Below are 13,948 nucleotides of genomic sequence, written 5' to 3' on the forward strand. Positions count from 1 at the left end.
CATCAGTATTCATTCACCAACATACACCATAATTTATGAGCAAAGCAAATGATTTACTATCCGCCAAAGAAGGGCACTGCTTCTAAGAAACATAACTCTCCACCAACTCACGAGCTGGTGTACCTTTGTGCTGGAAGGCATGGAAACTTGGTTGTATTGTGCATCTGTGTTGGAACAAAGAGGATGCTGGGAAAGCCAGATTATGCTGGCCACAGCCTGTCAAACCCATTCATCTGGCGAGAGAAGTTATGGCCCATGACCCTCTGTATTTGTGTGATGAAGGCAAATTCATTCATGCTCCCTTTTCAGGCTGAGTAAACAAGATCCAGCAAGACTCTGATTTGTGGACTTAAACAGTGTCAGGTTAACCAGTAGCTAGTTAAGCATGTGCTCTGGACACAGCAAAGCAGAGGCACCAAAATGAATACCATTATAAGAGGGGGGGGGGGGGATGACATTTTGTAAAATTTCCTTACATTTATTTTTAAAGCTAGTGTTGTTTTTATTTTGAATACAGGTGGGGAAGTGGGGAGGGGAAATATAATTTTTTCAGAGCTTCAGGTCTCTAAACCTTAATCCACAATTGAGCCAAAGCCAGGATCAAGGCACAATGTTTAGCTCTTCTGCCTTCTAAGGCCACTAGGCTCTTGGGAGAAATTGGCACGGCCAAGATAATCTTTGAAGATTTGGCATAAAGGTCTGTTTTGTGCATACTTCCAAAAATAGGCACCTATGGTGGGACTGACATGAGTAGTTTAAAGTCTCTGTCATCAAGGCACACGCTTTCCCACAAGTCCTAGAATGTCCCTACCCTGAACCAGCACACACTCAGTACCCTGAAGAGAGTTCAGACCCAGCACGGGTCAAAGTCCCACTGTCTTCCACACCCTCAGCAGCCCTGGACTGGGAGTCATCAGCCTGTGAAACACCTGCCACATTCCCAGCCCAAGGGAGTGTTGCTCTCAGTCCCAGGGAAAGCACCATCCACAGTAACACAGCCTGATCCACATTTCAATATTGAAGGGAGGGAAAGAAGGACTGTTTACCATTTTGATTTTCCAGGGGGTAGTGTACCTAAATGAGTAGAAACAGAAAACCTATACATCTTTGCTTCTTTCTCAACTGTAATTCAGCTCCAAGCTGTACTAAATTCCTTTCTATGCCACTAGAGGGAAATCTAACCCACCTGACCACAACTTGTTTCTTTTTTAAAAGAGGCTGATGTTATCTTGCTCAGTTCCTTTCCACCCTTGCCCATATTTAAAATCATCTAAACCTATGTGGTCTAGAAAGCCAGCCACCTCAATTGGGCAGGCATCCTCACAGTTGAAATTGTTCTAATAGTCAATCTGAGTCCCTTACAGTTCAGCTTGAGTTTATTTACTGAAATTACATATTCATTAGTTGTGGAGAACAACTGGTCATCTTTCTCTGCCTCATATTAGTTTTTACATTCCTGAAGACCTCAGGCAACGCCTCTCTTACATGCAAAATGAGCCAGCTATGAACTTGACCATAGCATTTACATCTCAACTCTTTAACCATTTATTTCTTTTCTAAACTCTCTCTATATTACTTCACCCTCCATGATATTTCCAAATTACAGCAACACAGATCAAACTCTGAGAAGTAAAATAAAATGATGTATTTCCTCATGATTGTCCTTGCATATATGGTTATTAATACATTCCTATGCAGGTTTTTTTAAATAACAACATAATGTTTTTGTTACATATTTATCTAGTATGTTTCCAAAACCATGTATATGTGTGTATGTATATATACACACATATACATAATATACATACATACATACTTTTTCATATTGTCATGAAAATTGAATGTCTAACAGTCTATTTACATGTCGCTTCTGAATTCCACTGTTTCCAACTCTTCTATATCACACATATTATTTCAATTTCTAATTTTATTCTCCTAGTCACTTTAGATGTCCCATTAATTATAAAATATAACCAATATGTATTTAGAACATTATTTTAATCATTTTAAAAGCATATTCATTGATAATTCAAATTAAGGGAGAGAAAACTGGTTGTTTTCAAAACACATTTACCCACACTTATTAAGTGTGGTATAATAAAAAATACATTTGATCTTTGTCTCTAGTTCCTGGCACAGAGCTCCCAAAATCCTTTAAATTTCCCGAGGGATAGGAATGCCTTTTGTTATTCATAATAAGACCCTTTCAACCATACCTAAGCTTATGCTCCTGAGGTAACTCTTTGTGGACCCCTACATTGATAGCTATAATCAGAGGAACCAACCAGGAATAAGGGGAGAAGGGCTGGCAGTAGAGTTCAATGAATTAATTAATCATTCCTACATAATTAAACCTCTGCTGGGACAGTGGTAGGCCAGGAGAGGGCATGGAAGCTGTAAACACCCTTGCCCCATGCATTTCTTCCATTAGGCTGTTCCTGGGTTGTACCCTTAATAATAAACCACTAGTCATAAGCAAAGAGCTATCCTGGGTTCTGTGATAGCAAATTATCAAGCCTAGAACATTGGCTGGAGGGAAGAGGGAAAGGGAATGAGAGGTGGGAGATGAAGTCGGAGGTAGATCAGTGAGCATTTGGGGCCATGGTAAGGGTTTGGGCTCTTTTCTGAGTGAGATGAAGAGCCCTGGATGATGTGAGCTGAGTAATGAGGTGATCTAACATGTCTTAAAAATATCACTCTGCTTGCTCTTCTGAGACGAGGTGTGGATAGGGAGTGGACAAGAGTGGAAGGAAGGAAACCAGTGAAGAGACCAGTGCAATAATGCAAAGGAGAAAAAAGAGGCTTGGCCCTCCATAGAAATGAAGAAATGATGAAGGTGGTGAGAGGAGGTCAGACCTGGTTGTGTTTTTAAGGTCATGTTGGTAGGATCTGCTGTTGAATATGGGGCATGAGAGAAAGAATATTATTCCATGGATGAATTCTAGGTGTTTGGCCAAACCTACTAACAGGATGGAGCCGTCAATTACTGAAATGAAGAACTTAAAGAAGCAGGGGGAAGGAGGAAGGGTGAGGATCCTGGGAGACCGACAGTTCAGTTTTGCATACGTCAAGTTAAAGATGCCCAGAAGACATTCAAGTGGAGTCCAATGGACAACTGGAGATGTGAGTCTAGAGCAGTGGTTCTCAACCTTGGCTGCACATTAGAATCACCTTGGAATCTTGTTAAAATCCTGATTTCTGGGCCTCATCCTCCGGAAATTCTGTTTCTTTGTTATGGGGTGGAGCCACAACATTAGTAACAAAGAAATAGAATTGCCGGAGGATGAGGCCCAGAAATCAGGATTTTAACAAGATTCCCAGGTGATTCTAATGTGCAGCCAAGGTTGAGAACCACTGGTCTAGAGGCCAGCAGCTCATGCATAGAAGGGCAATAAAAACAGGTGTTGCCCTTTTTATGATTTTAAAGAAGTCAAGGTCCTGCTATTAAGGTTTCACAGTTCGTATAACTCTCCGCTATTCAAAGTGTGACTCTTAGACCAGCAACACAATCTCACCGGAGCACTTGTGAGAAATGCAGACTCTCCGACTTCCCTCAGGCTTAAAGTTTTAAGGAAGACTTAAAGTTTAGAGGCCCTTCTCTAATTTGAATCACCTGGGAAGTGCTTTAAAAATACAGGCTCTACCATGGAACAATAAAGTACAATGCCTGGGAGTGGGGCCCAGGCCTGTGTGTTTTTACTAGCCACCCAAGTCATTCTGGTGTACAATCTGGGTTAGAACCACAGATCTAATTCTTCACTCCTACATGTTCCCTCTGTGCTACAAGGCTTATGTTAGTAGTGCTTCTGGAAACCCCTCTCTAAAGAGACATGCAGATCTAAGATAGCACAAAGGCATGTAACTAGAGTAACCATTTGCCCTGGTTTATTGGGGAGGGTCTTACTATAATTATTAGTGCCCCTTTCACTCTTAAAAGTATCCTGATTTAGATGATAAATGATATGGTCTCCGAACATAACACAAAATGGCTCTGTACTTTATATTTCTGGGCTATAAAGTCATACTAAGAACAGGTTGGGCAAAATAACAGATGGCCTTTGCTTTGATAGATGAATCCAATATAGAGGGACTCCTGGTGCTTAGATATTAGTCCTTAAAGACTTTGATGTGCAGCTTATGAGAAATACACACATCAAGGCCCACAGTGCAGCGGTTCTCAACCTGTGGGTCGCGACCCCTTTGGCGGTTGAACAACCCTTTCACAGGGTCGCCTAAGACCATCCTGCATATCAGATATTTACATGACAATTCTTAACAGTAGCAACATTACAGTTATGAAGTAGCAACGAAAATAATTTTATGGTTGGGTCACAACATGAGGAACTGTATTTAAAGGGCCAGAAGGTTGAGAACCACTGCCTCAGTGCGAAAAAAGGTTGGGAAAAATCAGGCTCCTTCCTGATTTGGGGGTGGGGTTGGGTGCAATTATATTCTGCAATTAAAGTACCTAAGCCAACTGTTGATTAGCCAGGAGCTGGTTATCAGTCTGTGATTATCCCAGCCCTTAACAAAACTTCTTCTTCCTTTTCCTTTAGACTCCTTTATTGTTCATTAGCCACTCCACCCACAGGTTGAAAGGGACAAGGAAAGAAGGTGAATATGTTTGTTGGCTTAATTAAAACAGATACTAACAAAGCCAGTTGAAGGGAACTTTCTAGTCTTCTTGCTAAATAACTTGAACGTAGATGGGCATTGTGTTAGAGGGGATAAAGCATTAAAAAAAAATCTGTTGAATTGGAATGAGATTATCAATGGAATCTCTGCCAGGTACAGAGGTACTTTAACTGGTGTCTGAGTACAGGTGCCAGTGTGGGGTGGGCGAGGTGGCTATTTGTTCTGTTTTCTGGCCCGTCCTGTGTTGCTCAGTGGTTGCGCATTGGTCAACCTATGAACCAGGAGGTCAGAGTTCAATTCCCAGACAGGGCACATGCCCAGGTTGCAGGCTTGATCCCCAGTAGGGGGCGTGCAGGAGGCAGCTGATCAATGATTCTCATCATTGATGTTTCTATCTCTCCCTCCTACCTGCCTCTCTGAAATCAATAAAAACATATATAAAATAAGACATTTTAGCAGCCCTGCTAATAAACCTGGTGGGAAAGAAAATGGAAACAACTGACTGTTTCTGGTTACCTGGAAATTTAAATCCTTTTGGCTCATCCCTTTTTCTAAATTATTACCAGCTGGTTTGAGGGCTCGTTAAAGGCCTACTGATTGTCAGTGACATTAAAGTAATCTAGTCTTTGTCAAACTACATGCTCTTTGAGAAATGGGCCTTGGGAGCTTTCCTTCCTGATTTACTAAGGACACAGTGAGGGCAAAGCAAGCACCTTCTCATCTTATCAAGAGCCTCCCAAACTCCTTCCTTTCACCACCAATTCCCAAGTGCATATAGATAGAATTTTCTTTAAAATGTGCAATCTAATGAACAAAATAGATCCAGAGACATAGAAGCATGGAACAGACTGTCAAACCTCAGAGGGAAGGCAGAGGTGGGTGGGTGAGGAGAGATCAACCAAAGAACTTGCATGCATATATCCATAACCCATGGACACAGGCAATAGGGTGGTGAAGGCCTGAAATGGGGGGCTGGGGAGGGCTGGAGGAGGTCACTGAGGGGGGTGGGAAGGGGACATATGTAATACTTTCAACAATAAAGATTTAATTTAAAAAAATTTTAATATATATATTCTTGAATGTAGCTAATTTAGAATAACTTAAAACAAATAGTATAATCACTGTTATACTAACAGACCCAAAATGGTAAATCTGTAAGTGGGAAAAGAAACTTATGTGCATGAAGATTGCATCACAAGTATTCCTAGTTGCATCAGTGGAATAGTTATGAATACTATCACGAGTCAACCACAGTATAAATGTTCCAAGCAAGTTCTGTTCACATGTGTGTAAAATGTCAGGAAAAGTAACTATCCCACCTCAAAGTAAAATAGCCAGATGCTAACAAAGCCAGTTGAAGGGAACTTTCCAGTCTTCTTGCTAAATAGCTTGAATGTAGATGGGCACCGTGTTAGAAGGGATAAAGCATTAAAAAAATCTGTGAATTGGAATGAGATTATCAATGGAATCTCTGCCAGGTACAGAGGTACTTTAACTGGTGTCTGAGTACAGGTGCCAGTGTGGGGTGGGCGAGGTGGCTATTTGTTCTCTGTTTTCTGGGCTGCCAATCAGAAAAAATGAGAAAGGCGGAAGAGGTTTTTCTCTGTGGCTGAGAAAGCGACGTAAGCTGGTTTCCCTGTCAGGCCCTGGGTCAGTAATAACACTTGCAACTTCAGGAGAATGCCTTATTTTTTATCTCTGTTAACAGTTAACCAAAGGCCTTTCTTTCCAGAGATCTTGTAAGGCAGAAGCAGATGGTCCTGGAAAGCAATGCTGTTAGGAGGCCCTCCATGGTCCAAGGGCCGCAGTAATTGAGACAGGTGGGCCTACTGAGAGAATCTTCTCCCTTTCCTTAGGGTTTTAGATGTAAGGTTTAAAAATATTCAAGTTACATCTTGATTTAAATGTACTAGGCAATAGGGCTTAAGTTGGTGAGTCAGTGATGTGTGGTATTTTAATAAGAAGTTCTATTTTAACATAACATTTTCATCTAGGCCCTATGCTAAACACTGTGAGGCCCACCTACCCAGGTCAGGGAAAACCCTTGCTTATGATTACAAAGGGAGAGAATATCAGCAATCAGAAGAACAGTGTCAAGGAAAGGGTCCCCCAACCACTCAAAATATACAGCAATGGTGACTTTACCCACAGACTGAAGTACATATACTGTAGGGGAGGGGGAAGTTCTCCCTTCTACCCTTCTTGAGTTCTGATGACTCCACTAATAATAGAATTGAAAAAGACCAGATAAACAGAAGAAAAACCAACTTAATGTGTGCATATAGGCGAGCATAAATAATACTCAGAGAAATGATGAACCAGCCCACCTTTGTGTCATTTTTTAGACAAAGAAACAATAAATTTGTGAACATTTGACAGGACAAAGAAACTTAGTTTTGGATGTTCATTTGCAAGGAATCTAAACAGAAAAAAAGGTCTGGGTAGTAAATTAGACAAAATAAGCCTTACACAGGCTTCTAGGCTCTAGATTCCTTAACTCTATCGATATGGGTGTCTCTCTTCACCCCCTTGGATCAAGGAGGACACCTTTTACAGGGGAGATTTATTCCCTGCATTCTAGGAGACCAGGGAGGGTCAACATGCCCTTCCTGCACAGGTTGCTGGTCCAGTAACTTTAATTCAAAGTAATCACTATGCCATTGTGGGATATTTGGGGGCAGCCTGCCCCAGGCCCTGAGCATACTTAACACACAGCCCTCCAGCAGCAGGCCCATGGAAGCTTCGGCTTCAAAGGAAGCATTAAAAAAGGGGGCACCCCTTAGCTTTTGTGAACCATCTCAGAGAGAGACTTGTAGGAGAGCACATTTGCCACCCCAAAATATGTCTCTTTGCATATGGATTATTTTAGGTTGTTTATTTTTAAGAAATTGCAGACATAGGAAAAGCTCTAAAAACTGAGTGTAGGTTACCCTGTAGTAAGAGACATGTATAAGGGAAATTTCTATTTGTAAGGATGTCTCCCTCACTTTACTGAAAAGAGGGGGATGACCTTAACTCTAGAAACTCTTATCACTGGAGAGCCAAGGACTGAGATCTGCACAATAACCTTACCCTTGTTTACTCGGCTTTTTTTCTGGTGCCTCCCACAATCCCCCACCATCAAAATCTTTTGTCTTATAAACTGGCAACATTATTTAAGGTGGTAGCTTCTGCCATTTCAGAGAGTTACTCAGTTTTCCGGGTCTATCCCATGTATATAGGAGGTCTACACATTATTAAACTAACTTTTTTTTCTCTCTTGCTAATCTGTCTCATGTCAATTTCATTGTTAGACCATCCAGAAAAACTTAGAAGGGTAGAGGAAAATGTGTGTATAGGATTGTTTTCACACATGCCTAATGGCCTCTAGACATTATAAAGATACTCCTGCAGCCAGTGAAGAAGTTAAGTAAAAATAAGCAAATATCATAACCACTTACTACGTGCAAATAGGGAAAAGAATGTTGAGAAAAAATAGCCCTGAGTCTGAGTGACTCAGAGCTGGTGAGGCCAGGAATATCATTCCTCACCCTGTACGAAGCTCTGAACATTCAAATCTTTGTTTTAATCTTGTTTCCCAAACATGAGATATAGATGAGAGTTTTATATAGAAAGGTAGGGTGAGCCTCCAATTTTTGCATGATTTTGTACTATCCTGGGTGAAATTTACTCACTAACAAATCATGTTGGCAGAATGAGACCCATCCCTGCATGGGGAGCCTGTGACCCTGAGGGAGAAGGACTAAGGACATGATGCTGGCTCTGCCCCTTCATGCTCTCAGTGACTCTGATAACCACCTCCTAGGCCTCTACTTCCCCACCTGAGATCATATTACTCCAGGGAGATCTGCTCCTTGCAGGGTCAGGTGTAAGGATCTATGTATGGTACCCTTTTCCCAAAGTTCCTTGAGCCTCTCCAAAGAAAAGTGTCATGAAAAAACCCACTAAAGAAAGAAAACATTCCCTGGCATCTTTTCCATCCAGGGAACAGCTATGCCAATTATCACTGGAAATTCTGAGCAACTGTAAAATGAGAAGCAGTGACATTTTCTTTACTTCTCTTCTTCAGAAAAGCAGCATTGCAGATGGAGCCAATGTTTTCATCTCAAGAAATTATCAAAGACCTTGCTTCAAAACCCAGGTTGAAGTAAAGACCAAGAGGGAGGGGGCAGCAAACAGTGTAGCTGGAAGTACCCAACATTATAGTGGGTCCTTACTGGTATTAATTAATGTTGCCTGGAGCTTGAATGAATAAGGGAGTGGAATGGCTTATGCTTGTGCTATTTATTCTTTTTCTAAGTGACTTATTAAGGAGGCTTTGCCAAACACTGGTTGGCTTAGCCTTGTTAGTGTCTTCCCTTGACTTTAAATTCAGGCCAGCCATAGTCCCTCCTTGCATGCTAGGCTGGGCAGCAATCTCAGAGAGGAAGCCTAGAGTAGCATCTATATTGGCACTTCAAGGTCATGGTTCAACCCAGAGTTTTCCAAACACCCAAAGACTCATAATTTACATGAGCATAGTCAAGGCTCTGCGTAGTTTGACCAGTTTGACTCTAACTCGAAATTTCCTTATCTATACAAGGTGCCTCTTCCTGATGTCACCCCAATTAACAAAATGCAGAGCAATCAAGAGAGGCAAGTCATTTGAGAAATGCTAGTCTCATAGATGCTGGAGGACAATTGTTCTGTTGCAAACACTGCGATGAATGAATTAAATTTGCTTGTAGTCACTCTAAGTTTGTCCTTCAGCTGGAAGTATCAATATGAAATTTACTTTCCAGAATATAATCATTCCCACTAAAGGCATATAGGAGCTCCCAGAATTTGCCAGAAGCAGTGAAACACACAGTGCTGGGAGCACAGCTCTGTTTTGGTACCTGTGGCTCCTGGTCATGACCGCTGGGATCCCTCTCATAGCTCTCTGCATACAGTCTGATGGTGGCCCGCATGCCACTGGAGGAACTGAGCCGGAAGATGAGCCGTGATGCATCAGAGAAAATGATCCTCAGGCCCTGCGACCAAGAACAGTCAGAACGGATCAGTGAACAGATGAATACACAGGTAAGAGTAATTAATATCTACTTTGGAGATCCGCATATTTCTATAATCTAAAGATACTCAGGGTCATGACAACTTATAATTGACTCTCAACACTAACCCAAGCGGGAGTATGACGTGAACCTAGCGGCTACTTAAAATTATCCATTAATCTCTTTATTCTATTTATGTTGCCTTGTGGTTAATGCTAGGGGAGGGTCAGGAGCAAAACAGATGCTCAGGTTTCCTTGGTCTTGTGATGTGGGTGGAGGTAATAAGGAGGAAAAGATACTCAATGTCCTGGGGCCAAAGTTCACCCCTTATAAACCTAGATGCAATGGAGTTGGGCAATTTATATATTACAGTAAGACAAACTACCCATGTGAGTTAGGCTTTGCTTTAAATTCATCTTTGTTTCTTTCCTTGGTCCCACATTCCTCTGGTAGCAGGGGAACCCTACAATAAAATGCTCAGGGCTAGAGCCCCAGCTGGGTTTTGAGAGCTCCTGTGCACATCCCCATTCTCTTGGCTCTCTCCCCCTTCTTACTGGCAAGACCTGACCACCAGGGTGGAGCGGGGACAAAACTGTGCTGCATCTCAGTGCTGCCCAATATTAAATTGGTTTTGGCTCAAAATGTCCCCATTCTCTATGTCTTTCTTATTAGTAGCAAGGATATTTTAAAGATATGACTGTAAAACCATATTGTAACTTCTGCCAAAGGAAATTTGTTTTCTTAAGACAATAGATAAAGTCATTGTTATTAATAAGCATGTTGGCAAGAGACAGAGGAAAGAGGAGGGAATAAAATAGTATGTCTGGTCACTTGATACTTCTGAAAAAGTGAAAATCTCAGGTGACTGGTATTAGGCATTTTCCCTAAGAAATTTAAACTTGAAACTTCTCTGGTCTCAAATCTTGCTTGTTAAGAATAAGCCATTATTAAAAATATTTCATGCCTGCCCTATATATCCTTTACCTCACCCTCATCTGGTGATATTTATGGGGGTTGGGGGGGAGGCACTGTGACTCCATATGAATGTTTTTCTGCTTTTTAAGTCTTATAGGCATATTCCAGCCCCTAAACAAAAAGCCTTAAGTCTCTGTTGAAGGAGTTCAAGGTTTGCCACAGTTTGTGCAACAAAAAGGAGCCACCTTCCTTCCTGGCAACTCACTACACCACTCTATGATGCTAGTATTGCAAACAGGATGATATTAGCGAGGATTCATTCACTGGGCAACCATTTTTGAGTGGCCCTTAGGGATCAGGTACAGGACAATGCCTGAGAAGATAAAGATAAAGACACAGTACTTGTTCTCTATAGGCCTAGGGTAGTGATTACAATGAACAGAAACCATTTTCTTAACCACTGTATGCTGCTAGATACGTGAATAGTTAGGAAATTCTAAATGGAGCAAAAGGAACCATTCCTGACTATCCAGAAAGAATGATATATCAAATTATGCTCAAACTGACAATGAAGACCCAAGGGTTTCAAAAATGTATTCCATGATTTTACAAACTCTTCTGAAGCTGTCTGTCTAAGGCTTACTTTCTCACTGTCACTACCTATGGCATGTGTGAGTTCATAATTCATTGTTCAGGACCACGGGTTATCCATAAACTAGTTAAAGCAGTATCTAAGGCTGGAGACCTAAGTCACCCACTGCTTTGGATTCCAAATCACTTGAGGCCACCTCTTCTGATGACCTCCCAGAATTATCCCTTTAAGGTAGCTCCCATTACACAATGTACCCCTCAGATTAGTTTATGGCCAGTGGGAGGTATTAAAAAATTCAGATCACAGCAAACCATCAACATGCATTATCTGCTCGTAACTAAGCCTTTTTACAGTGAAATTATTATTTTTTCCTAAGGGCAGCTGTATTATTGGCTGTGCTCACAGAAGACTTGTTAGAATCTACATCTGGTAGCCTGGAATAGATTTTGCACTTGAAAAGATGATGAATGAGTAAATAGCACACACCTACTGGATAGAATCCAACATTCTCTTTCCTAAGGGACCAACCAGGAGATCTTAATAGAGAATGCATGTTGCTTTGTGAGACCTCCAGGTGAGAAACACAATTCTCCTTCTTCACATGAAATAAAAAATGTTTAGACCCAGCCCAGTTTTGTGCTGCAACAAGTCTAGTTCCATGTCTGTTGAGTGTCACTGTGATGTGTGACTAGTTATATTGGATTGCTTTGGGGTCCACATGTTCCTTCAATGAATGTAATGAATTTGAATCTTGAACATGAGCCATGCTCTCTCCAGCATATATCTTACCTACTATCAATTAAATTATGAAGTCAAACCTACTTTACTGACCAAGGCTTGTCGAGTTTTTAAACATTTTGTAATTCCAACAAAAGAATAGCAATAATATAATTGCTTTTTTTTTTTTTCTCAATGTTAAACCAGGAATTGGCAATACAGTTTGTTAGCCAAATTTGGCCTGGCACCTGTTTTTGTAAATCAAGTTTTATTGGAACACAGCCATTTCCACTCATTTATGTATTGTCTATGGCTCCTTTTGTGTTACAACCATAGAGCTGAACAGTTATGACAGCTACCATCTGGCCCACAAGGGATAAAATATTTACTATCTGGCCTTTAAGAAAATGTTTGCTGACCCCTGGTATGAACCATAAAATTAGCTACAACACAGAATACTTGCCCTTCACTCTCACCCCAGAAAACTGGAAAAAAAAAAAAAGAAAAAAAAAAAAGACCATCTACCTTATAAAATCCCAGTAGAGAAAAATTATGAAGACTGTTTTTAACACTTTGAGTGCCAACCAATATCCTGGGAACTATGCTAAAATTGCCAAGGCATTTTTGCTGATTTTACAGCAATTTAGGAAAAAAAATTTATGAATCGCAAGTAAATGAAGTTACATATTCAAAAACTTAAGGAAACTTTGACTACATTTGTTTTCATCTTTGACATATATTGTTTGCTGATTGTATTATAAAATACTAGTAGAAAAAAAAAATTTGAACCAAACATATAGTGTTAAAATAGAGGGACACTCTTCTCCAATATCTTCTACAAAATCGTCATCTTCACAGCAAGAATTGACATATTTAGCAATATCATCATCACTAAAAAAGCAGACTTAGAACTGGATGCCATTTCAAAGCTTTAGGGCAGAGGTCCTCAAACTTTTTAAACAGGGGGCCAGTTCACTGTCCCTCAGACCGTTGGAGGGCCGGACTATAGTTTAAAAAAAAACTATGAACAAATTCCTATGCACACAGCGGCGGCGGCAAAAACACCCGCGGGCCGGATAAATGTTTTCGGCGGGCCGCATGTGGCCCACGGGCGTAGTTTGAGGACCCCTGCTTTAGGGCTACAAAATCTGAGTAAACTTCATAAAATCATAGTACCTGTAAAAAATTAGGCAGATAAATGCCAGTGGTCAATTTTAGAACTACAAACATTCGGCATCATAAGTAATCTGCACTTAGGTGCCATCTGTCAATAAAGAGTGAACTACTAGAATCTAATAGTGACACTGCAGGAGGAACGCGATAGCGCTCCCAGCACTTCTGGCGAAAGACAGGAGGAGTGCGATTGCGCTCCCCGGCATTCTAGGGGTTAAGGGTATCCAATCCATCCATTCCCCCAGATAGTCTACCTAGCCACAGATTTACCTGTATATATATTTGGCACAAATCAATTTACTCCTGACCACCTACTCATGCCACAAATTCACCATTTTATATCCTTTATTTTATTGCAAGGTCCTCAAAGCACCGTGTTATAAAATCCAATTTTGCAAATCACTATAGGAATATTATTGGTGACCATTTGGAACTCCACATGAGACATTACCTCAAGATTCAAGTGCTAGGAAAGCCTTTCCTTCCCTGAGGTACTGGGTTTTTTTTGTTTTTGTGTTGTTTTTTTTTTGTCTTTCTGACAATAAGAACTTTATAACTAACCATAGCTCCCTTTCCAATGTGGCTGCCAGGACACCTAATGCCAAAATTGAGGTTCAGCCCAAGTAGATCTTTATGACTTGCATAATTATACATTTTTCTTCTGTTCTCAACTTTCTACACTTATTTATATTTTCCCTAGTCTTGATTTCTGTTTCTTATTTATATGCTAACAACTTCATTATGTGTATTTTTGCAGCCACAAATCCTCTGGAAAAAGCAAGGGCTAGTGCAAATGAATAAAGTAAGTTTCCATCACAGACTTAACTCTTTAAGTGTTGGAATTGCTGAATTACGTCTTCAGAATTGCTGAGTTATGTCTTTGGTC

At 40.7% G+C, this 13,948-nt stretch overlaps 1 protein-coding gene across 1 annotated transcript in view; it reads right to left on the minus strand.

Moving 5' to 3' along the window:
- Positions 1-13,948, minus strand: part of PGM5 (phosphoglucomutase 5) — a 164,480-nt gene that overhangs the window by 17,155 nt on the left and 133,377 nt on the right. The window contains exon 10 of the mRNA XM_036330916.1: positions 9,513-9,647. Within this exon, the coding sequence (XP_036186809.1) occupies positions 9,513-9,647 (135 nt within the window). The remainder of the gene's footprint in view (positions 1-9,512; positions 9,648-13,948) is intronic.

The sequence above is a fragment of the Myotis myotis genome, unplaced genomic scaffold (genome assembly GCF_014108235.1).
Source record: "Myotis myotis isolate mMyoMyo1 unplaced genomic scaffold, mMyoMyo1.p scaffold_m19_p_12, whole genome shotgun sequence".
Taxonomy (NCBI): Eukaryota; Metazoa; Chordata; class Mammalia; order Chiroptera; family Vespertilionidae; genus Myotis; species Myotis myotis.